Source organism: Peromyscus eremicus, chromosome 20 (genome assembly GCF_949786415.1).
Source record: "Peromyscus eremicus chromosome 20, PerEre_H2_v1, whole genome shotgun sequence".
In the NCBI taxonomy this organism is placed as follows: Eukaryota; Metazoa; Chordata; class Mammalia; order Rodentia; family Cricetidae; genus Peromyscus; species Peromyscus eremicus.
The window spans coordinates 18,657,297-18,681,219 of NC_081436.1; the positions used below are offsets into that span (position 1 = coordinate 18,657,297).

Sequence of the window (23,923 nt, forward strand, 5' to 3'; positions counted from 1 at the left end):
GTGTTGGAAAGAGCTCTGGAGCGGGAGGGAGTGGGTTGGGGAGATGGCTCAATTCGTCTCACCAAGCGCTTGCCATGCTAGCTAGCCAAAGTTTGGTCCCCAGAATAATCCGGTGCACACTTGTAATCCCAGCACCGGGGAGGCAGGGACAGGTGGATCCCGGGGCTCACTGAAGACCTCTAACATTGCTGTTTGTCCACCACACATCCATTCACATGTATTCATGCATGCATACATGCATGAACATATACATGAATATATACCATACACACAAAGCCAAGAATGTGACATCAAGCTGTCCCCTCTGTCCCTCCTGGCTCCTATCCCTGGACATCGCCTCAGACTGTCAAGTTTCTCAGAGGAGTCTGGCTGGACCTTGAGTGACATCCTTTGGTGGTTCAAGAGTGGAGTGGGTGTGACTTTGGACTGGGGCAAACAGCACAGGTCAGGGATGACAAGAGGCCCCCAGAGCCAATCTTGGGGCTGGGCTTCCTCATCCTGGGATGCAGCTAGCCCCACTTACCTCATGCAGGAAGCCCATGAGGTAGCGGAGGACGGTGTAGTTGTGCTCCGGGAGGCTCCGCAGGATCAGGCGGCAGTGGGTCACACGCAGGCTGCTCTCCACACCTGCAACGGCATGAGGCTGCTGGCCTGGGCAGCACCTCACTACTTCTGCCAGGCTCCTTCCTCCTCTGTGTGATGGCTACAGAAACTACTGCCCACTGGGAAGCAGGGCAGTGAGTCACTCTGCAAACAGGAAAAGGCTAGACCAGGGCCAGCTATTTAAACACAGACCGCCATCCACATCTGGCCCAGCACATTTCTTTGTTAATAAAGGTTTCATTTGTTCTCTCTAACTCCCAAGTGTTGGCATTAGAGGCATGTACCACCATGCCAGCGATCAGTAGTAATATTTTACTTGAACTCAACCGTGGTTGTGTGTAGACACACAGCCTAGGGCTGTTTGTGGGTTACAACGATGGAGCCGGCAGCTGCCATGGAGACTGTGTGGCTGGGGAAGGTAAAGCATTGACTCTGACCTCGCCAGGATAAATGCACCTGCCTCTGGTTCTCAGTACACAGATCACCACACTGTGTTGTTCTTGGGGAAAGCCCTGCATTCACACATAGACCCTCAGTCCCCACCATTGCCCTCCATTTGAGTTTTGTTTTGAGACTAGGTCTCACACGTCCCAGGCTGGCCTCAAACTTGCTCTGTAGCTGAGGATGCCCTTGAACTCCTGGTCCTCCTGCCTCCTTCCCAAGTGCCGGGATTATAGGTGTGTGTCACTGTTTCTGGTTTATGTAGTGCTAGGGATGGAGCCCCGGCACTCTACTAACCAATCTACATCCTCAGACCCTCCACCCACAGATGTGTTCACAACCCTGTTCCCAAGCCTCCAGCCTCTGACACACTACTGTCCCTCTGCTAAGCCTGTATGTATAGTGACCAGGGGACCCTGGAACTGTACGAAGGCTCCTGTTGGGACCCAGGATCCCCATCTATGAAAAGCTTGAGGATGTTCTAATAAAGGTCATTGTCTTGGGGAACCAAGCTGTGGTTGCTTAGTAAGCTCGGTGAACAAGGAGTTTCCTTGCGATTCACCTTTCCAGGGAAACCAGTGGCCACCAGCTCTGGGCTGTGGATGACCCAGTCTCAAGCCTCCTCTTCAGAGAATGATGGCCACAGAGATGACATGGGAGGGACACAGGCCACCTTGGCTATCATGCTGGTCCCTCTCTCTTTTTTTTTCCCCCTTTTGGTTTTACGAGACAGGGTTTCTCTGTGTAGTTTTGGTGCCTGGCCTGGATCTCACTCTATAGACCAGGCTGGCCACGAACTCACAGAGATCCACCTAGCTCTGCCTCCAGTGCTGGGATTAAAGGCATGTGCCACCACAGCTCGGCTATGGTGGTCCCTCTTATCCCTTCCCGAGGAAGCAGGCAGAGCAGCAGAATGTCACGACAGTGACTCTGTGACAGCCGACAGTTGAGCATATTCTTATTTTTGAGCCAGGGATGACCTTGAGGTCCTGATCCTCCTGCCTCTGTCTTCCAAGTGCAGGAGTTACATCTACACAGCACTATGCCTACTTTATTTGGTGCTGGGGATGGGATCGGGGGCTTCCTGCATGCTAGGCAAGTGCTCTATTCACCGAGCTGCATCCCCAGCCCTTTTATGTGCTTTCAATCCTCAGAAGAGCCCTCGTGAATACAGATGAGGGAAGGGAGTGCAGAGGGACTGCATGACTTGCCCCAGGTCACACAACTGGTGACTGGAGAAACAGGGACCCGAGACACAGCTCTGGACCAGAGCAATGACTCCTGACTCCTGGGTCACCAGCAGTGTGCTCCTTGTCTCTGGAGACTACAGCCTTCAGGAAGCTTCCACAGGGCTCCCAGGAAGGGCCTGTATACCTCACTTGAAGGAGAAATGTAGCCACCTGGGTAGGGCCACCAGGCAAGCTAGGGTCACCCTCCCCAAACCCAAGGACAATATGGCCTGTTTGATGCCTACAGCCTCACTGAATAGAGAGGTGGCCCCAAGTTCCCCTCTGCTGACCCACAGGGCTGGACAGTAATGGGCCAAGGTTGGGTGGACACTGCCTCAGCCGAGACAGAGGCTGACCTGGGTCATTAGCCAGGGTTGCCCTGAGGCCAGGGTTCACGAGGGTACATACTGGTGATCCCGAGAATCTGCTCATAGGCTTGGAAGGTCAGCAGCGGCTGGGGCAGCTCACGCAGAAAGGTCTTCAGGATCACGGCTGGGACATGCATGTCTCCGTAGTCATCAAAGTTCACCGGCTTCCCTGAACACAGGACATGGCACAGCTGAGCAGTTCACTCAGCCCATGGCTTGGGAGCTCGAGGTGGAGGTCACAGCCATATGTCCCAGGGATGCCTCTTGGATATGGGGGTGCTGTTCCCCACCAGCTTCCTCTTACTGCTACTGCCTCCCTCTTCTAGGGTGCCCACGGAGCAGCTAATTGCTTCCCTCGAGGTAAGGTTTGGTTCTGGATGGAGGCTTGAGCTCCAAGGTCAGGGCCTTGGCTCTGGGGCTGCACACACAGGGCCAGGCTAAGGTCTAAACGTCCAGCTCGGGACTGTGTGGGCCTAGTGTTTGATGAGTGAATTTGCAATCACAGGGGGCCTAGTGTTTGATGAGTGAATTCGCAATCACAGGGACATGGAGGCCTCAAGCAAGACTAGAGGGCGAGTGTTCCTGGGAGCAAGACAGTTATTTGCTTAGTGGTATTTTGGAGGTACCCCCAGCTTAGAGTCCAGTTTTCTGCTTGCAGAGGCGGGGCTGCCTATGGAATGCCATAACATGATTTCCTTACCTCGAAGTGTTAGTTCAAACCATGTGGCCACCTGGTGTCAGTGGGGAAGGCGCAAAGGCACTGAGGGCTGGGGCAGCACCTTCCCTAGCTGGCTGGAGTCTGGACACAGGACTCCCTTGCTCTACAATGGGAGGGTGGTTGGCATTCCCAGGCAGCAGCCCCCCCAGACCTGTTTCTGGGGTCAGGTGGGGTATGGAGTCACCGAGGACTAAGGGGTGGCAGTTGAGAATCTGGCAGGAGGGAGGGGTCTGGGGCATCACCTTGGTCATACAGCCGCTGCACCTGGTGGACTATCTGGGCGCTGGCCGATCTCCGGAACAGGCCCTCCGTGTGTAGCCCTGCAGGAAGAAAAGACTGGACATCTCAGATCCCAGAACTCTGGCCTTCTGGAGATTCTGTGACTCCCTGTCTGCAGTATCAACCTCCTGTGGTGACAGATCAGGCTTTTCCAGTCACCTGATGTCTCCCCTCCAGATCCTCCCTCCCTGAGAGAAGGGAGTGCAGAAACACACAGGCCTGAGCTCCAGTTGCCTCTGCCTCCTAGCAGCTATGTGATCCTGAAGAAAATGCTCAGCCTTTCTTCTTCTATTTAACATCATCAGTTGGCTGCCCGCCTGCCAGGCCCCTGCTGCTGGCTTCACAACCAGGAGAGAAAGTCAGGCCTGAGCCTGCTCTCTGTGGGGAACAGCACCCTAGGATACATGAGAACACTGGGCAGCAGCCTGGAGGCTGAAGTCCTTCTGGTCTCTCCTGCCTCTCCTTCCTAGCTTCCCCCACAGACCCACAGTCATGCACACACACCTAAGGTGGCCACTGTGCCTGCACATCACATGCTTGCTCAGGTCACAGCTCCAGCAGCCCCTGGCTTGTGGGGTGTTCAGGATCTGACGTGCAGCCCCGTTGGAAAGGCGCTGTTGAGTGTCCCGGCCAGAGCTAGCTCCTTACCTTTCTCCCTCAGGTACGTCACTGTCCACCTCAGCACAGGGGGAATGAGTTCACCTTGGTTTTTGTCTTTGAGGCTGAGGGAGAAGAAAGTACTGGCTTATTCCAGACCCAGAGGGTGAGGGGAAGGCTCTTAGATTCCCCATTCCAGGGGATGGAACATCAAGGGAGTGTCCAGGGAGAGACACAGCCTCAGGCCCCATGAAGCAGCCACGAGAGTCCAAACATTTGGAAGGACAACAAAGTGCCGGAACTCCACCCAGAATATACTTTGGGGAACACTGGGGTGGGGGGGCTGGAGGCTTCCTCAGGGGGCTACTTTAAGGCAGAGGTTTTGAGGGATGAGTAGGAGCTTGCCAGAGGACAAAAGAGAAAAAAAGCAGTACAGACAAGAAGACACACAGAGGTACGAGGAAGTCTGACTGTGAGCATGGATCCGGGAGACCAGACCAGGTGCTCATCCAATTTTAAAAAGTACTTGCTGGGAATGGTGGCACACGCCTTTAATCCTGGCACTCAGGAGGCGGAGGCAGGCAGATGGATCCTGGACTACAATAGTGAGTTCCAGGACAGCCAAGACTACAGAGAGACCCTGTCTCAAAAAACAACAACAACAACAACAAAAAGTACGTGATAAAAACATGGGGCTTGAGACACAGTAACAACAGATATTCAGAAGGACTCGGTGCAGATTCTGAGTCCTCGGCATCTAGCGCTGACTGGGGACCGCAGTGGCAGGAGCTACGGTGTCTCAGGACAAGTGTCTCTGTGTCACCTTCACCTGCAGGGTAGTTGCCTCTCTGTGCACTGGCCGTGGGCTGGCCCACACAACCTGCTGTGGGACGTACGACACAATACACACATTTTGTAAGACCTCCTGGCTAGGCTATACTTGCTCCAGCCCCCACCAGGAGGACAGATGTCCTGGGTGGAGGCCACTCCTCTGGCCCGGTGTCAAAAATGACAAGATACATAAAGTGAGTTGAACCCCAGTTGCTCCGCACACTTCATAGAACCCAGGAAAGAATTCCTACTGCTGTAACATGCTGAGAGTTGAGGCTACTTGTTACATGGTATCACCAGGAGCTGACTGAGACACTGAAAAAAAAAAAAGGCCTGCTCCTGTAACATGCTGAGACAAAAGACCGCTTGTTACACAGCATTACCAGTGACAGCTGACTGAGACACACTTGCTGCTTGTGAGGCTAGGCCCAGAACTACAGGGAAGGAACCTCGGGGTCTCCTAAGGAGGAAGATGGATTAGGATACTAGGATACAGAGAACAGGTGTAATTACAGAAAGCATCCATTCTGTTTTATGAGACTGAGATGAATTTTCTTTTAGGCTGACTGGGGAAACTGAGGCACAGATTGGCTACATGGCTTGCTCGATTGAGTGCAGAGCAGAGATTTGAACCCAGGCAGGCTTCAGAAACTCACCTCTTCAACACTCCATTCATTCTGTCATGGTGTCAAGGTCACTATGGACTCATGAGCTGGACATCAGCTCAGTAACAGTCCATTTAGAGTGTAAATCCAGACAGAGGCAGAGAACAGAGAGGTGGAGCGTGCGTGGCGGCCCTGGGTCGGCCAGCCAAACCCAGGCCTGACCTCGCTGAGCCTCTGTTTCCCCTTCTGTTAGTGAGTGTGATGCGAGGCCTGTCGCCTGGGCTGGCCGTGGGATTATCAGGGTGACACGTGGGGAAACATCCTGTCACTATGCCAACAGTCAGCAAATCTGCTCCGTTCCCAGGTGGGCGGTCCTTAGAGATTAAGGATGCGCCTTAAACACCTGGCTCAGTTCAACTGTTATGCCCCATGTCAAAGCAGCGATGGCCTCTGCACACCCTGACTCTGTGCATGGTTTGGCTTCACGGAAATCCTTCTCTCTGCTAAAGCCGCACATGTAGGACCCTGGACAGTCACCAAGTAGCCATGAGACTGACCCTGCCTCCAGAGAGACCCAGCAGTGGATGGGCCCTTCCCAGTCTGTTCCATAACAGCTTCCTCTTTGTCAACTGTCAGAGAGGAGGTGATGTCCCAGGGGGTCAGGGAGGATGGGGAAGGGCAGCAGGTGTGTAACACTGCTTCCTAGGAAGCCAGGGCCCGTGCCAGCCCTTTCCAGAACTATGCTACTGCCAGCCAGATCCTTAGCCTCCTGGGCCTCAGGCTCCCTGGTTCTGGAAGGTAAGGGTTCAGGCAGCACCTCTCCAGGGCCTGAGGGATGTAGGGGTGTTGTCCTGCATCTGGGCACTGAATTCTACTCTGAGGAGCAGGTGGAGGATGTAAGGTGTGTATGTGTGTGTGGAGGGGAAGGAGTCTCACACATCCCATTTTGTGTGAAGCCATCAGGGAAGGCTTCCTGGAGGAGGGGATAGTGAAGGGCGCATATTCTGCATGCTCTGTGACAAGGCCCCTGGTCACAAGGTTCTTGGACCGGGTTAGTGAGGAGAGCAGTGGTTCATCTCTAGGCCTGTCCTCTTTCCCAGACTCACAGCTGCCCAGAGGAGACTCGCATCTCTATCCTCCCTCTTCGGGAATGGCAAGCAAGGCTTTATATCTCTGTAGTGCTGGGGACTGAACCCAGGGCTTTGCCCATGCTAGGCAAGCTCCTCTGAGCCCTGGCCCAGCCCAAGTGAGGCCTCTGATTCCCCGACTTTGCCTTCCTCCGTTGGCTTAAGCGGCCCGTTCCAAGTGATGACTTTCTGTTGTGAACTTAAATCAGCAAATTAACATTGGCGAGTAGGCTTTAGTTATGAATTTTAATGTCTTCCACTCGCTCGCAGTCCAAACAAATTAGATATCTGGTGCTTTATTTAATACGTTTATTGCCATTTTATTATAGTCATTGGCAATGAGACAACATAAAATATTAATTTAAAGGAGCAATCACACAGATTATCTCTTAAAGTGGCGTGCCCGGAATGTATTCAAAGGCATCTGACAATGCTTGCTGTTCCCTAAAGAGATAATGAAGTGGATTTTTCTGTGTGGTGCTGGAGAGGATCGCAGTGGTAATGTGTACCAGGCGAGCGCTCCACCACCAAGCTGCACCCCAGCTCTGTCCGTTTGTCTGATGTCCCCACTGTCAAGAGCAGCAACGGGAGTCACTAGCAACGTGACAGTCCCAGCAGCTTCCTGTCCACTGACAACTCTGTGTCAGCATATCCTGCAAGTGCTCAGGTCACAAGAGTGTCCCCGATAAAGGTGTCCCCAGTGGCCTGGTTGTGTAGCTGTTTGCTTCAGAATGAAACACCCCCTCCTGGAGAGGGGAGGAAGGAGGAAGGTCCACAGAGTTCACAGCATTCACCAGAAACTTTAAAAGGTGCATACGGCTTGTATAAGGTTATATAAGCAGTGAACAGCTGCTGGGAAGGGGACACTCTTGGAGCTTTCTACAGATCCCACAGGGAGCTCCAGGGATGCAGCATTCCTGGGCCATCACCCATGCTGGGTGTGGGGCTTCTCAGTGATGCAGGTTCCTGAGTCACCTATGCCCCCATGAGTGACCCCAGCAATGCAGTGGTCTGCAGACTAGACTTGGACAGAGCCCCCTCTTTAGCCTGTCAATCTCTCCCACCTGAGGTGAACAAAAATAGCCTTCTCCAGAGCTGGAGAGACGGCTCGGCAGTTATGAGCACTGTCCGCTCTTCTAGAGGACCCAGGTTTGATTCCCATCACCCGCCTGGCATCTTACAACCATCTGTAACCCTGGTCCCAGGGCATCTGACGCTCTCTTCTGGTCTCCGTGGGAACCAGGCACATACATGGTGTACAGACACATGATTACAGGCAAAACACCCCTCCACACACACAACAGAGCAAAGACCAAGTCTCCCCGCAAGAAGCCAGTCACAGAGTAGAGCTGAGAGGCCTCTGACAGCCACCAGCAGTTTTAGGTGAATTTTGCACAAACCGGTACGTTACACCGGTTTTTCATTTTCAAGTGGTTGTGTGTGTATGTGTGTGCTTGTGAGTGCGAGGTGCGACTAAGGACAACCTGGGGTGTCATGCTTCACTGTGCACGCTGATTAGGTTAGGCCAGCTGGCCAGTGAACTCGGGGTATGTCTCTGCTTCCACAGTGATGGGATCACAGGCACACCACACAGCACACCACAGTGTATGGTGAAAGACAGCGTGCCCTGGAAATGTGGCAAGGGCTCATGGCCTCACTTTTGTTTTTGTTTTTATAGATGAGAAGACAGAGGTGGATCTGCAGGGTGTAACAGGCCGTTAGACAGCATGGCTGGAGCCTCTGCACCAGGGAACTCTGAGTGGCAGAGCCTCTAGGGACATCAGCAGGGCTCAGAAACATTGTGAAACTGTCACTTGATGGCCTGGGTCTCCTGACCAGCGACCTCTAGAGGTGCTTGTGGTTACTGCAGGCACCTGCCCTGCCTTAGGGGTGGCCACTAGGGGCATCTGCTATGTGTGGACCACCAGGGAGTCACAGCAGCATGCTTCCAGAATCCATGAAAAGGAAAGCACTCTGGTGGCAAGTTTGTGCTCCAGTTTGGGGGCCAACCATATCACCACACACTGCATTTTCTCTCTGAGAACGTGTGTCTGGGTGGGAAGGCACCGTGGGGTCCAGTAGGAGCAGTCACGGGAGCTATTCAAGTTGTTTAAACAGGAAGTAGCCATGCGCTCACTCAACCTGGAGTGGGTCCAGCAGACCGTGCCCGTCACAGCAGAAAGCCCTAGGGGACGGTACTGGTCCAGGGGCACACGTATAGGGAGTAACAGTCCTCTTTGTGATATCCCAAGATGCTCCCGTCCTCCCCTGCAGGCTCATCCTGCTCCAGCCACTGGGGTCACCAGACGCACCCCTGCCTCACTCAGAGAACACTGCTTTGTCACGCCTTCCTTGCTGACAGGGACAGAACCACGTGACAGCCTCCCACCACTTCCTGTTGCTTCGTTGCTTCCCAGTGGCTGTGATGACTAATTAACTTGACACAACATTCTGAACTGCCTTACAGTTCAAGTCTAGAACAGGTGCAGGGCTGGTACCTGCAGGCTCCAGGGACATACTCTTTGCTTTTCCAGCTTCACAGCCTCTTCCTTATAGAACCCCGCGGGCTGACCTCGGCTCACCAAGGTGGCCCAGACAGTCCCCATCTCAAGTCTCTATTCACCTCCGCAAAGTCCTTCTCAGAAGGCAGGTGAAGCCACAGTTCTGGGGGTTAGGACGTGACAGGCACTGGGCATGCTTTGCCTTCCACACATGCCCTCTGTGTTACAGGCCATGAGAGCATGCGGATGGGTCTTATCCCAGAGGACATATACGAGGACATGAGGAACCCTGCCCTGGTGATTCAGGGAGGACAAGGACAAATCTGAACCCCACCAGACGTCCCTTCAACTCTTCCCAGGGTTCCCAAGTCCACATGGACCTTAAAGATGGCCGGTTTTTCTAATACCAAGCGATTGACTCAAGTGGGCCATGCAACAGGTCTCGGGTACCTGCCGTGAGGCAGGCCCGGCTCTTCCTGTGCTCACTGTGGGTGATCTGACTGTTTCAGCTGCTCTAGGACAAAACATTGCCTTGGGGGGCTGGAGAGATGGCTCAGTGGTTAAGAGCACTGGCTGTTTTTCCAAGGGACCCAGGTTCAATTCCCAGCACCCGCATGGCAGTCCACAACTGTCTATAACTCCAGTTCCAGGGGTCTGACACCTTCATATAGACATACATGCAGGCAAAACCTCAATGTAAAATAAACAAACAAACAAATAGATCTTTTAAAAATTACCTTGGATTTTCATTGGCCAGGTCTATTACCAGGACAGGAAACCCAAAGAGGGACAAACTCACAACCCAGAGGGTGAGGCATGTAGGAACCTGGATTAGGGCTGGGCTGGGGATGCCTGTGTGATTGGGCACCAGGGAAGGCTTCTGGAGGAGAGGCCCCAGATGAGTGGGAATGAAGTTGGCCTGGTTAACAGTTAGGGGGAGATGGCAGATCCACTGAAGGTCAAAGTCTCATGAGCACATCTCACTTGGAAGGTGAGAGGAGAGGTCCTAGCCAGAGGCCTGAAAGCAGGGAGCCAGAACTGAAGGGTGACCAGAAAGCTCTTGTCTCCTGCCTACACACACACACACACACACACACACACACACACACACACACACACACGCACACATGCACACACACACACACACACACACACAGAGCTGTGGGCACTCAGCCTCAGTGGGGACTTGACTCTATTCCTCCTGTAGAGTTAAGCTTGGCCACTGCAGAGGCCTGAGGCAACCTCCCAGGACACAGAAGGGTCCCAGTGCTCAAGGCAGCAGACCAGCCTCCACCCTCCATCACTTACTATTGCAGGCTGACGCCAAACTGCTGGGTGGGTAGAGGTGGTCGAGGTGGCGGGGTCTTGGTGGGAGGGGGCAGCTGGCCTTTGTGAAGGTTTTGCAGCTTCTCGTCATACCTGCAGACACAACAGGAGAGTGTCACCTCACGGGGGACAGCCTTTTGGCCATGGAAGCCATCTCCAAGTGCTATATGAGGACCAGGCTTCTATGGACATTAATGGGAAATGCACATATCCTATGCTTTCTGTCTAAATTTCAGACATCCTGGGCAGGGTGCTGCACTCACTCTCAGGAGTGAGGGGCTCAGAGTCAGACCAAACTCAGGAGCCCCACTGGAGCTGGCATGCTTGGCCCAGGCCTGAAGCCAGGGCTGATCTACAGTTGAGACCCTGTGCTCTGGCTTGCCACAGACGCTCAGTGAGACATTCAGCAGGAACTGAATGAAACTCCACTAGCTGTCTTCCAGAGCCCCTGCGCCTGCCACTCCTGGATCATTTCATTCCACACACGGCTCATCTGCACACCAGGGAACCCCTTTCATATCCGGCTCAGGAGCAGAACGGCAAACCTGTGCCTCCATGTGTTTTTAATCAGTTTTGCACCGGCCGTGAGAAGAGGAGCCTCCCACCCGCATGCAGCCCTCGTGGCTTGTTCTCCTGCGCATGTCAGTGGATATTAGACACGGCTCTGGGGACGGTGGGCACTCACCGTACTACTTCTGGGGGGATGAGCAGCTGGTCGCACTGAAGGTGTTCCTGGAGCTCACGCAGGCTGCTGCAGTAGGTGACTTTTTTCCCAAACTTGTGACTAAGGAAGGAAAAACACAAGAATAAAACAATGAGGTGAAAGTTGAATAAAATAGTGGGGCTGCAGGAGTTGGGGTGCTGCACATAAGACAGGGCATGTACTGAGACCCGGAATGGTCTGGGCACTGGAGGCTCACCTGTATAAAGTAATCAGGGGTCTCCAGTTTGAACTGACTGTGACTTTACATAGAACAGCCAGCATGAGTGCCCCTCTCTGTGTGGAGTGGAGTACCTGTCTTAGTGTCTTTTCCTGTCGCTGTGATAAAATACTCAGACAAAAGCAACCGAAAGGAAGGTTCATGTTAGCTCAGAGTTCAAGGTCCAGTCCATCATGGCAGTGGCGTCAACGCAGCAGGAGCTCGAGGCAGCTGCTCAAGTTATGTCTGGGCCAGAAGAGAATGCACGCATGCATGCATGCTACTGCCCAGTCCCCCCTCTCTCTTTATACAACTCAGGATCCCCTGCCCAGGGAATGGTCCCACCCATGAGGGGCAGGGCTTCCCACCTCAGTTAATAAGATAATCCCTCACAGGCATGCCCAGAGGCCCTTCTCCATGTGAGTCTACATCCTGCCTTATGTATGTTGACTTTAATGATGACCATAACTGTGTGTGGGGCTCAGAGGAACAGTAGACTGAGCTTGCCTGCCTGGAGACACCATGGTCCCAGGTGAATGGTGGCTGTGTGTTGCACCTTCTTCCCCTTGCCCCCTGCCCCCGCCCACCTAGGGACAGGGCAGGGACCTTGGGAGACTCCCCAGGAGAGTCTCAGGAGGCCATGGAGAGGCAGCCTCTGCCATCAATTCTGTCCTCTCCCAGGAATCCAGGACAAGCCCCTTGACCTGCCAAGGCCTGGGTCTCAGTGATACAGACTCTGAACTTGAGCCAGTTTGCAGAACGGCAGTGACCAAAAAAGGCACGTTACAGAAGAGCGCTACTACTGTACCACTGGGGCTGTCTCGGCAGCCTGATCTGTGCTGTGGTTCACAGGCTTTCTAGCTGGGCACAGTGGTAACACTGGCCGACATGCTGATGGCATGAAGAGCCAGAGGGGGTAAATGGCTGCTGAGACAGGGAGAATCATTCTTCCCATGGAGGAGCTCTGGCGTCATTTGTTCAAGCCCAAGTGGTCAGCCCTGGACGTCTCTACATGAGAGCAACGTACACTTCCAAGTGTCACTGTCCATGCAGTGTGTCTCCGGATATTATTGCGTTTAGAATGCTTGATTTTAAGAACTGCTGTTAAAGTTGTTGAATTGAGTTTCGTTTTTTTAAATCATTAGATGAGTTTTGCTTGCGAGTAGGACAGGATTTCCAACAATTTCTGAAATGTATGTAAGCATGTATATGCCACTTTTACTGCACATTTATGCAAAGCAGCATTCTCAGCATTGATGACTATAAAATCAAACTGACCAGCTCTGAGAAAATACTAAAGATGCTATACATGTTGCCTTGTCAGATATTCAGCTAAGACTCAGTTCTTCATGTAAAAACAAGGACATTCATCTGACTAGTGTGTGAATTTGCTTTTGTCTTTAATAAATTCGTATATATACAGTTCTTTGTGTGTGTGTGTGTGTGTGTGTGTGTGTGTGTGTGTGTGTGTGTGTACAAAGAACTGTTGTAAAATAAATTTCTTCGTGAATTAAAAAAAAAAAAAAAAAAAAAAAGGCAAGTTACATGCTCAGCAAGGCCAGCTCTGCTATGGTTAGAACAATCTGTGTTCTTCACATTGTAGATAACGTGGAATTAAGATTATGCAACTTATGACTGCCCAAACAAAACAAGACCACAGGGATCATGATAGATGGTACACCCATGTGAGCAGAGTAGAATTCTGGGTCCCTGTGCCAACTCCAGCCTAAACCAGTTCCCACACCCCAATGGGGGGCCAAGGCCTATGCACTGGCTCCCTCTAGTGGACACGAGTGAATTGGCCCTGGAGGTCAGATTTCAGACACAAGCAAGGTAGTTTTACAGACTACAAGGGTGCTATGAGGAAGCCCGGGCTGGGGGAGAGCGCAGGCCCTGGGCCCCCAGGAAGGGGTCGGGGCAGGTCTTGTGGGATATCCTCACCACCTGTGCATTCAGGTAACAGACAGCTCAGGGACAATCTAGCCTCTGCTCTGAGGACATTAAAGGTCCCTCTGGGGTACGAAATGCTGTGAATGCTGTGTGGACAAGAGGAGCTCACAGAGCCTACTAGGGGCCTCTCTTGTGGAACTGTCCGGACATTGACGTCTGCTTCAGCACTGTGGGGTCCTCCCATGCCACTCTTGCGCACTCGGGAGCCACAGGCCACCTTTCTCTCTGTATCTGCCTGATGTCTCCTGCAAGGGAGTCACCTGCTGGGCAAATAGACATGACCCATCCAGCCTTTTACACCGGTGGACCGGCCTTGGGCAGCTCAGTCGGGAATTCCAGCACAGGCATGTCCTGGGGCATGCATGGGACAGGGTTTCTGTCACAGCCCCAGCTTCCAGGAGAGACGGAGGCAGGATGATGCTCAGGATCCAGCTCAAGCCTGTGTTGGTCCACCCTTCACCCTATCACTCTGGTGTTGGGTCCCATTCCCAAGTCCTTTACTGACTATGTGACCCAGGGAAACTGTATAACCTCTCTAAGCACCAACCTCCCCTGTTTGGGATTACATAAGATGGTTTTGGTGTGTATTACATAAGGTGGATAGATAATTCAATCCTAAAAGGACAATTTAAACCATTCTAGAATAAATCAGGCGGGATGGTGCATGCCACATTCCATAGAACATGAGAGCTGTGGGGAAGGCAGGCTGAGATGCAGGACAGCTGAGGGATGAGGCCTGAGGTGGAGAAGCGCTGCAGCACTACCCAGGACCCGTTGATGACGATGATGATGACGACAAAGACGACGACAACGATGATGATGATGATGATGATGATGATGATGATGATGATAATGAATGTGTGTATGTGTGTGTGTGTGTGTGTGCGCGCGCGCGCGCGCGCGCGCATGCACATTGGAGTGAAAATGTGTGGAGTAAGCTTGTGTGTGCACACATCGGTGCAGGCACCCATTCAAGAGCATATAGTAGTGGGGTTCTGGGGCCCTTGGATATAGATGGGTGGTCCACAGGCAGCTGTCAGGAACAGCTTAAATGTCACCAGCTTAAAATGTCACCAGCGTACCCTCCACAGGTCCAGGTCAGTGTGGAAGTCCAGGAGTGGGCAAGGCTGCAGCCCCTTGATACTTCCAGCTCCTAAAGGTGCCTGTTTCCCTTGATCCACATCCTGCCTCCATCTTCCAAGCCAACGGTGCAGCATCTTTGTGCTTCTTTCACGACATTGCTGGGAAAGGGTGTCCACTAAGGACCCCAGAGACAGCCTGGAGCCCAGTAGAACATCCCGAGTTGTCTTCTGTTTGTAACTTCGTGCCTTAATCTCATCGGCATAGCCCCTATGCTGTGGAATGTGACAGACTTGACAGACTGGGACCCAAGTGCAGAAACCTCTGGGGCCATTCACGGTCCAGTGAAAAAGGGGTCTGCAGCCCCCAAGGACTGATGCCAACCGTGTCCTGAAGGCTGTGTGTGGTGACAGAGACTCGAGAGCACAGCAAGGTGAGAGACACAGCTTAGCCCTCAAGGAGGCAGGTAGGAAGGCTGGGCTGCCTTCCTGAAGTCAGGGGGGAAACGGGAACATAGAGAATGGATGCGATGGATGACCCTGTCTCTGTCCTGTTTTCTCGCCTATACCCCAGGCACAACATGAACCTCCTGTGCGGCCATGGGCTTAAGAGCGTGAAGTGCATTATTAGTACCAGGCCTCCGAGCCACTGTAGGAAGTGGGAGGTGAGGGGAACATGTTGGAGGAGGAGGCAGCAAAGGATTTCGAGGGTCATGTCCAGCAAAGGGTGACCCCCCCTTCTGTGTGTGCCCTCCCTGTGCTAAAATACTCCTGAAAACCCTCCTGAATCCTCCTGGCTGACCAGGAAAGACACTGCCACCCCCTCTCTGGACATGCTACCTCACCTGAGTGTCCCAACCTGCCCCATGCAAATACTGAGCCCTCCTGAATGAAGCTCACCCACTCACACACACACCCACAGTGTGGCTGGGTGCAGTTTGTGCCTGATGCTTGCGGCTAAACAAAGAGGAAGTAACGATGCCCATGGGGCCCTGGCAGAGCCAAGCCTTATGATCCCCTGAAGCTCTTCCCAATACTGCCCAGAGACATCATTGTCCAGTAAGAAAGAGTTCAGATGTCCTGGGAAGAGCTAACAGAAGTTCCCAAATTTCCGGGCTGTTGGCCCGGGTACAGGCAGTAAAAGGCTAGCCCATGGGCTTGGGGCTCCCATCCTGAGCTTCCAGGAATGTCTGTGCCTTTACCTGCTCCAGAGAGGAAACCTGGAACATGGCCATGGGCCAAATCACACAATATATACCAGCAGATGAACGAGGCAGGGCCTCACAGGGTAGCCTGTCTGCACTCAGATGGAGTGGAAACTGAGTCACTGAAGCCAGTTGTGGGGTGTCCACACCTACAGGATCAACCCTAAGAAAACATCTGGGCACGGAGCATGGCTGAGCTTCCTCACCATGTCACACTCAGCTGCAGGGGACAGGCTGTCCCAGATCATTTCCGGAAGACAAAAGATGGGACCCCGTGCACCTGTATCCCAGCCTCTGCATTTACCCTGCTGGGTACACTGGAGCCCCCTTGGTGGGCTTTGTGAACTGGACAGTGACTTTGGGGACCAAGATACAAATGCAAAACGTGGGCATTCAGGTTATAGAGTATTTAAAATAGCAGCTTCCACATCAACGTCATGGGCTAGCAGTCCTGTCCACAACCTCAGAGAGTCACAGTGCATGGCCTGGGTGGTCACGTGACTCCACAAAAACCCATGTATGCCTCAGAGACAGACCTGCACAGAGTCATCCTGTAGGGGTGTGCCTCAGAGATGGCGGTGTGAGGGTCTACCGGGCGCATGCTCACCTGATGAGAGGCTTGAAGATACTCCACAGTGCTTTGATGAAGCTGGTGGGGTGAACAACATAGAGCGCCTTCAGGTTCTTCTTATACCTGAGGAGGGAAAGGTGAGGTGACTTCGAGTCCCCTAACTCCATTACACTCCACACTGAGTGCCTGCACAGCAGGCCCGAGACGCAGAAAATCCATTTCTCAACAGGCCCAACTAAAGGATGTAGGTTAAAACCCAGAAAGAACTTGGGATGCATGCCTTTAATCCCAGCACTTGAGAGACAGAAGCAGGTGGAGCCCTGTGAGTTCGAGGCCAGCTTGGTCTATGTAGAGAGTTCCAGGCCTGCCAGGGCTACACAGTGAGACTCTGTCTCAAAAACAAAACAAAACAAAACCAGAGACCAGAAGAGGAAGGGACTGGGGAGATGGCTTAGTGGGTAAAGTGCCTGGGAACCCCAGAATCCATGTAAGAAAAGCTGGGTGTGGTGGCAGGTGCTTATAATCTCAGTACTAGGGAGGCCGAGGCAGGAAGATCCCTGGCCAGCCAGCCTAGCTCTACTGGGCAAAGCAAATGAGAGATCTCATCTTAACAAACACGGTGGATGGTGCCTAAGAAAGAATGACAGCTGAGGTTAGCCTCTGGCCTACACACATGCACACATGTGCACACACACACACACACACACACACACACACACACACGCACACTGTAGAAGCTGTAGAAGGCATTTAAACCCAGCAACTCTGCTCCCTCTGCTCCCAGCCCACCCACTGCATAGTTTACACTGCGTGTGTGTGACGTGATGTGTGGGAAGTGGAGCCTGTGGCTGTGACTACTTTTGCAGATACAGATGCTGGGTGGGGGGCATGGAGCACAGCCCTAAACTTGTTGTTAAACTGCAACAATACACCAGGAGGCCGGGTTAGGGGCTGGGGGTGAGTGTGACTTCTGTCTTTCAGGACAGGAATCAAAGCGCAGACAAAGAAAGCATCCTAAGCAGAGGCCTGAGGTGGCCTGGCATGGGACACCAGATCAGAGTGGGTAAGGGCATCTGGAGGTAAGGGAGCCAGGCTGGAAGAGGAGGGGCTGGGTCAGGGAGAAGTCGAGCCAGATCGGGGAGCTGGAGGGAGTGTGCAGAGGAGTGGGTGCTGGGCTCCCATGAGCTCACACTGTCAACTCCTGAGGCTGACCAGTAACGTGATGGCCCAAGGCAAGAAAGGCGATAGGACCTTTAAGTACACAGTCCTCGGGAAGGAGGCAGGATCCTGGGAGAAGTGACAGGGCTGGGATGCAAGAGGGAAGGAAGCCTGGAGAGAGAGAAGGGGTGAGACAGGACCCTGAGCCAGGCTGCGGGGCAACGGTGGGCGAAGATAAATTTATGTCATGTGAGCAATAAATGATATGATAAAGGCCACACTAAAGGAAGTCACCCCTCCAAAATCGAGGCCATATGACAGGCTTCAAGGAATCTGCTGCTGTGGAATTGCAGAATGCAGTTAACCCTCACTATGCACCCTGGAGCTCAGAGGTCACAGAAACAGGCGACTTTTCTTTCACCCTGCGGCTGGGAAGGTCAGAAGGTCAAAAAAACAGGCAATCCATCTGATCTCCTACCTCACAGTTTCAAAAAACAGTTTCTCAGGAAAAAAACAAAAAATAAAAAACTCCCCAGTTTCTGGGACTGGAAAAGCCAGGCCCTCACCTCTCCTACTCTCTACAAAAACTGATTCTCAGAGCCTGTACAGTGATTCTCCCGTACCCTTGCAGACTAAGCCACAGGCGTGAGGACGCCAACCTCAGAGCAGCAAAGTCTGCTCTTACCGTTTCAAGGTCATCTTCCTCCCAATGACTCATTTCTTACACGTACCCCACTGAATGACACACCGAGTCGCATGTCCCTGTTGACATGAGCAAGAGGAGAGGGCGTATCCTACAGGTCAATGCAGGCCAGTGCTCCATCACCACCCACCCCTCCGCACCGACCGTGAGTGAGGCCAGGCACAAAGGCCGTCAGTGGCATCTGGAAATTTGATGCTACAACCACGTGGCCTCAGTGGATCAGCCAAGAGCTTCTGACGAATCACATCTGAAAATCTCTGGCCACAAGGTAGGGGATCCTGGAGCTACCCCACACCCACTGAAGAGGCGGCTGCTCTCACTAGAAGCCTTGAACAGGACAAGCGCTCCTGGAATCAGGTTGCGTAAGGAGTGGACACGTAGCAGGTGTGGCCTGGCTTGAGGGTGATGCCCAAGAGGGAGGTGGGTCGGATTCCTCCAGGGCAGAGCAGAGGCAGCGTGATGGATGGGCTCTCCCAGCACAAAGAGGAGCTGGGGTCCCAGGTGCAGGCGCCTAGGGACAGAGGGCTCATTACCCTCCACATATCACAGTGTTGGATGGTTTTGGGGCCTCGAGCACCCACTTGTTTTGTGTCTATGGAGCCAACATAGACAATCCTATCCCTGCCCCACCTCCCTTTCCTAGAGAGTAGGAAAATCTTTATTGATTTGTTTTGTTTGGGTCTTGTTCTTGAAACATGGTCAAATGCAGCCCAGGCCAGGCTGGCTTCAAACTCACACAGCCCAGAGCAACCTTGAACTCTGGTCCTCCTGCCTCCACCTCTAGAGTGCTGCTGGGATTACAAGCATGCCCCACCACATCTGGCTGAGAGTGAGAAGGAAAACACTGGAGTTCAGCTCCCCCAGTCTGGAGACCACGGCCATATCTTCCACCTTTATCTAGTGCCCGCTGACCCAGGTTAGAAGAGCCGGAAACAGGCAGCCGGCAAGGACTTTGTCCCTGCACACGGACAGTTGTGCTCTCTCTCGCCCTTCAGCGTGAGTGCGAATGTCTGTTCGCATTGGACACAGGTGGGGCCTCCAACCTCTGCAGATGTCACCGTGCCAAAACCGCTGGCCAGCCTGCCAGGCATGGTGGCACATTCCTTTAATCCCAGCACTTGGGACACAGAGTCCTGGTCTACAAAGAGAGTTCCAGGCCAGGCAGGGCTATACAGTGAGATCCCGTCTCAAACAAAAAACAAACATAAATCACCGCCTTTCACCCAGATGCCCCCCCCCAGCTGTGTTATACACTTTTGCCTCCTGCAGCAGGCCAGAAGTGTCGGGATGCTGTAGCCTTCTCCCAGATGGACTCTCTCCATCACTAAAATGAGACCCCTGCATCTGTCTCTACCCACTGCATATAGCCTACGACCCCTCCGCCATTCAGTCCCTGTATACAGCCCACCCCTGTGTCTCCCAAGGTGCTATGTACGTACTTCCGGTCAAACTCCTTGTAAGCATTCTGGAGCCAGCCCAGTGACGGTTTGTTCTGGCTGCTGAGGCCGTAGTGAAAGTAGACGATGGTATAGTCATTCTCCACATGCTGGTCCAGCGTGTACTTCAGATACCTGAAGGGCACAAGACACAGGGTTTCTTCAGGACAGTCACTTGCTCTGCACTGAGTTACTGATGTCTGTGAAACAGGAGCCATGGTCAGTCAGCAGGTGCTGGAGCACACCACGCTCAGGTTATCTCCAGAACCACATGGAGACTCTATATCCTTGTTCCTTAGGTGCCACCTGAGGTTCAGAGGTGTTAGCTCACTGACCTAAGGTCATGCAGCAAGGAGACGTGACATCGCCCCAAAGAAATCCACAGGAAAGCCTCAGAAACTGTGACCACCCCACATTTGGAAGAGAGGTGCTCGTAATGAATCTGGGCTCTTAAGAGATGGGTCAGGACGGGCTTTTAAGAGAACTCTTAGAGATACAAAGCCAGGCCCAGGTCCTTTCGTGGGTCCATAGCAAAGACCCTCAGAGAGACAAAGCTGTGTGAAGATGGAGGCAGAGTGGACGTGATGCAGCCCTGCCAAGAGGTGCAAGGATTTGTCTGGTATTGGGGAGCTAAGGGAGACAGATTGCCTGCTTTCCCTTGCAGGGTTCACTAAGGAATCAGGCCTGACACACACACCCTGGTTCTGCATAGAATGTAGTCCTTCTGTTTTATGCCTCTAGATTCATGATCATTTGTTAAGATAGCCACAGCAAACTGTTCCAGCAGGGGCTGAGATTCGAACTCAAGGCCATGTGATTTCCAGCCTTGCCCTCGCCCCAGCACTATGGTCCTATCCACCACAGATGTCTTGCTGATCTGCTGTTACCAGGAACACACCTTCCTGCTCTCTAGACAGCCTGCATCCATCAGGAATGAAAGACAAGCCTCCATGCACCCAGGACAGGGAACTGTCCCCAGCCTCAGAGGTCAGTGCCCACAGTTCAGCTGGCTAAGAGGGAATCAAGCCAACGTCCACCATTCTACCGGTGCTGGTGAGTCCTTGGTAGTCCTGGTGATGGGGTCCCCAGACAGCTCTGGGGTGGGTTTGGATGATCCTGAGCTTAGCGTGTCTCCAGATCCACACAGGGAATTGAGACGGAGATGGCCACCCTGGGAGGCAGACACCCGGGGCCGAGAACAAGGTAGTACTCACTCCAGCAGACGCTGGTGGTTGAGCTGGTGCAGGGGTGGCAGCCGGCAGCAGCTGAATGTGAAGATGCGTCTCCCCTGGCGGTCATCCCCTGGAGGAGCAGACAAAGGTGTGAGCTAGGATGCTCAGGGCTGGGGCTCGGCCAGGTCACACCCGAGGGAGGTATGTGATGTGCACATTTTCTGAGAAAACCTTCCAGCCAGCCATGACTCCATTTAACAGATGGGACACTGAGGCTGCTGAGTTACGTCACCAGTACCAGGTCCTACCAGCTTAACTTTCGCTTCATTGGACTTCAAGTACAGGATCCAGCTGCCTCCTTCTCACCAAAGTGTCCCTCAGTGCTGTCCTAGGACCCTGAGTCTTGGAGAAGGCCAGAAGGGCCAGAGGCCAGTTGCCCCTGGACAGGACAGGACCTGTACAGGAAGGAACCCCATGCTTGCTTTTTCTTACATTGTGGAGCCAAGTCACCCTGTGCTGTGACCAGCTCTTGGAACACAAGAGGCCTTGGGGACAAATACATTCTGAGAACTGGCAATAGCCTCTGAGTCTGGAGCTCTGGCCTCCTCATACCCAGGATAGGGGGTGATCTTCAGCTTCAGAGAGATAGTACATATAACTCAGTTGGCTAGAGAAGAAGCAAGCTGGTCCCAGCATACAAATGGTGCTGGTGGCAGCCATGGTAGCCTCGGTGACAGGAGCCTTCTCAGATGACTCTCAAGTGGACTTGAAGGCCATCCCCCGAGCCTAGACTCAGGCCAGGCATATGGTGACCCTTGGTGAGCTAGATCACACAGCCTCTCTCCAGAGGACAGGTAGCTGCTGAGGTCCCAGGTGCTGCATATGCTACTCCCAGGTGATGGTCGGACCTTCCTTCGATCCACATGGAACCCCAGGTTCACAGTGGAGGACGGGATCGGGACTAGCAGACCCACGTTATGCTGAGGAGCAGCAGCCTGGAGCCACAGCTCCCGCCCACTGGGTCCTCGGGGCTTTACTTCACAGCTCTGCCTTAGAGACATGGGAAGAAAATGATGGGGTGTGCTAGCTCTGGCCTTCACGCTTTATTACAGGTAAACACAGGGCACAGGTGAACGCAACTGAGGCATGTGCCGAGGACCAGAGCACCGGAAAGAGACCAGCTCTCCAGGTTCAAAAGCAAGGAGGCCTGGTTGCAGGGACCTTCCTTCATAACTTTCTTTCTTTACCACTGTCTCACACTCTGTGTGTGTGTGTGTGTGTGTGTGTGTGTGTGTGTGTGTGTGTGTGTATGTGTGTGTGTGTATGTGTGTGTGTGTGTGTGTGTGTGTGTGTGTGTGCGCGCGCGCGCGCGCGCGCGCGCGGTACAGCACGTGTGTAGAGATCAGAGTACAACATGTGACCATTGGTTCTTTCCTTCCACTAATGTGGGACCCAGGATCAAAATCAGCCTTGATGGTAGACACTTTGACCCACCGAGCCATCTCAGCAATCCCCCACCCCTCCCCTTGAAACAAGGCCTGAGTATGTAGCCCAGGCTAGCCTGAAATGAGAGAGCCTCCTGAGTCAGGATAAAAAGAAAAAAGGGGGCAGAGGAAGGGACAGATGACCTCAACCTGGAATCCCGTTTGTCCTTGCTGACTCTTGGCTCAACACAGCCAAAAGAGCTGACTGTGCAAAGATGTGCGTTCTAAAGACTTCTTAAACACAGTCATCAAAGGCAACCAGTGAACTGTGCTTCCTTAGGAAAGAAATGTCCGTGGCCTTGAGTTTAGCTGAGTTAGCACTCCCCGCTCATCCCTAAATTTAAGCCACACAGTCCATAAATCCACCTCACAATGGCATTCACAAAAGGAAGGAAAAGACATAAGTCATCCAGCTTATTTAAAAAAGAAAACTAGATTAGTTTATTTTATGTGTGTGGGTGTTTGTCCGTTTGTCCGCACGTATGTCTGTTTGTCATATGCATGTGGTGTTGCAGAGGCCAGAAGAGGACATCCGATCCCCTCTAACTGAAGTTACAAATAGTTGTGAGGTGCCATGTGTGTGCGCTGAGAATCAAACTCGCGACCTCTGCAGGAGTAGACAGTGCTCTTAACCACTGAGTCATCTTTCCAGGCCCTAAATTAAATCTTAAAACATCAATTTTTTTAAACTTCCCCTATCTGTGTGTGTGTCGTGGAGTGTGTATACATTCCTGTGTGCACAGGTAGAGGCTGAAGGTTGGTGTCGGGCATCTTGCTTGGTCTCTCTCCAACTTATTTCTTGAGACAGGGTCTGTCACTAACCCTGGAGCTCACGGATTCCACAAGAGTAGCTGGTCAGGGAGCCCCGGGGATCCTTGTCTGCCCCTCCCCAGTACCCAGCCTTTTACAGGAATTCTGGGGGAATGAACTCGTCTGTTCCAGCTCGTGTGACAATTTCCCAACTGAGTCCTCATCTCCCCAGCTCCTTCAACTTTGCCTAGTCTTTCAACCTCGTTGTACACAATATTATTTGAACAATGCAGCTCCCAAAGCCGTAGAATCGTAAACACAACCAGTGGAACCGGGGAGATGGCTCAGCGGGGAGGAGCACTTACTGCTCTTGCAGAGGGCCCTGGCTTGCTTCCCTGCACACAAATCAGGTAGCTCAAAACTGCCTGTATTTCTAGTTTCAGGATCCTATGCCCTCTGGCCTCCGTGGGCACCTGCATGCATGTGGTGTACATACATACCATTGTAAAGACACGTCAGTGTGACTCCCTAGAATCCAGTACTCACACTCAAGTGTGTGCTGTCCCCTTCCTGTGAGCCTTTCCCAACATGCTTAAAAAACTTGAGGGCTGGAGAGATGGCTCAGTGGTTAAGAGCACTCACTGGCAACTTGTCAAGGGGACCCAGGCTCGATTCCCAGCACCCAATGGTGGCTCACAACCATCTCTAACTCCAGTTCCAGAGGATCTGACACCCTCTTCTGACCTCCACAGACACCAGGCAAGCATGCAGACAAAACACCCATACACATAAAACAAAACAAACAAAAACTTGCTAACTAACTTGATTAATTCTGAATTGGTTTTTTTGTTTGTTTGTTTTTGAGACAGG

At 52.8% G+C, this 23,923-nt stretch overlaps 1 protein-coding gene across 7 annotated transcripts in view; it reads right to left on the reverse strand.

The window, feature by feature from the left end:
* The window catches only part of Arhgap8 (Rho GTPase activating protein 8), a 45,863-nt gene that overhangs the window by 1,152 nt on the left and 20,788 nt on the right, over nt 1–23,923 (reverse strand). For all 7 annotated transcript variants that reach the window (XM_059247058.1, XM_059247059.1, XM_059247056.1 and 4 more), the window contains exons 3-11: nt 20,862–20,949; nt 19,651–19,782; nt 16,387–16,473; nt 11,311–11,409; nt 10,608–10,718; nt 4,287–4,360; nt 3,602–3,679; nt 2,682–2,810; nt 524–627 (exon numbers count right to left, since the gene is read on the reverse strand). In XM_059247058.1, coding sequence (XP_059103041.1) covers nt 524–627; nt 2,682–2,810; nt 3,602–3,679; nt 4,287–4,360; nt 10,608–10,718; nt 11,311–11,409; nt 16,387–16,473; nt 19,651–19,782; nt 20,862–20,949 — 902 coding nt within the window. The remainder of the gene's footprint in view (nt 1–523; nt 628–2,681; nt 2,811–3,601; nt 3,680–4,286; nt 4,361–10,607; nt 10,719–11,310; nt 11,410–16,386; nt 16,474–19,650; nt 19,783–20,861; nt 20,950–23,923) is intronic.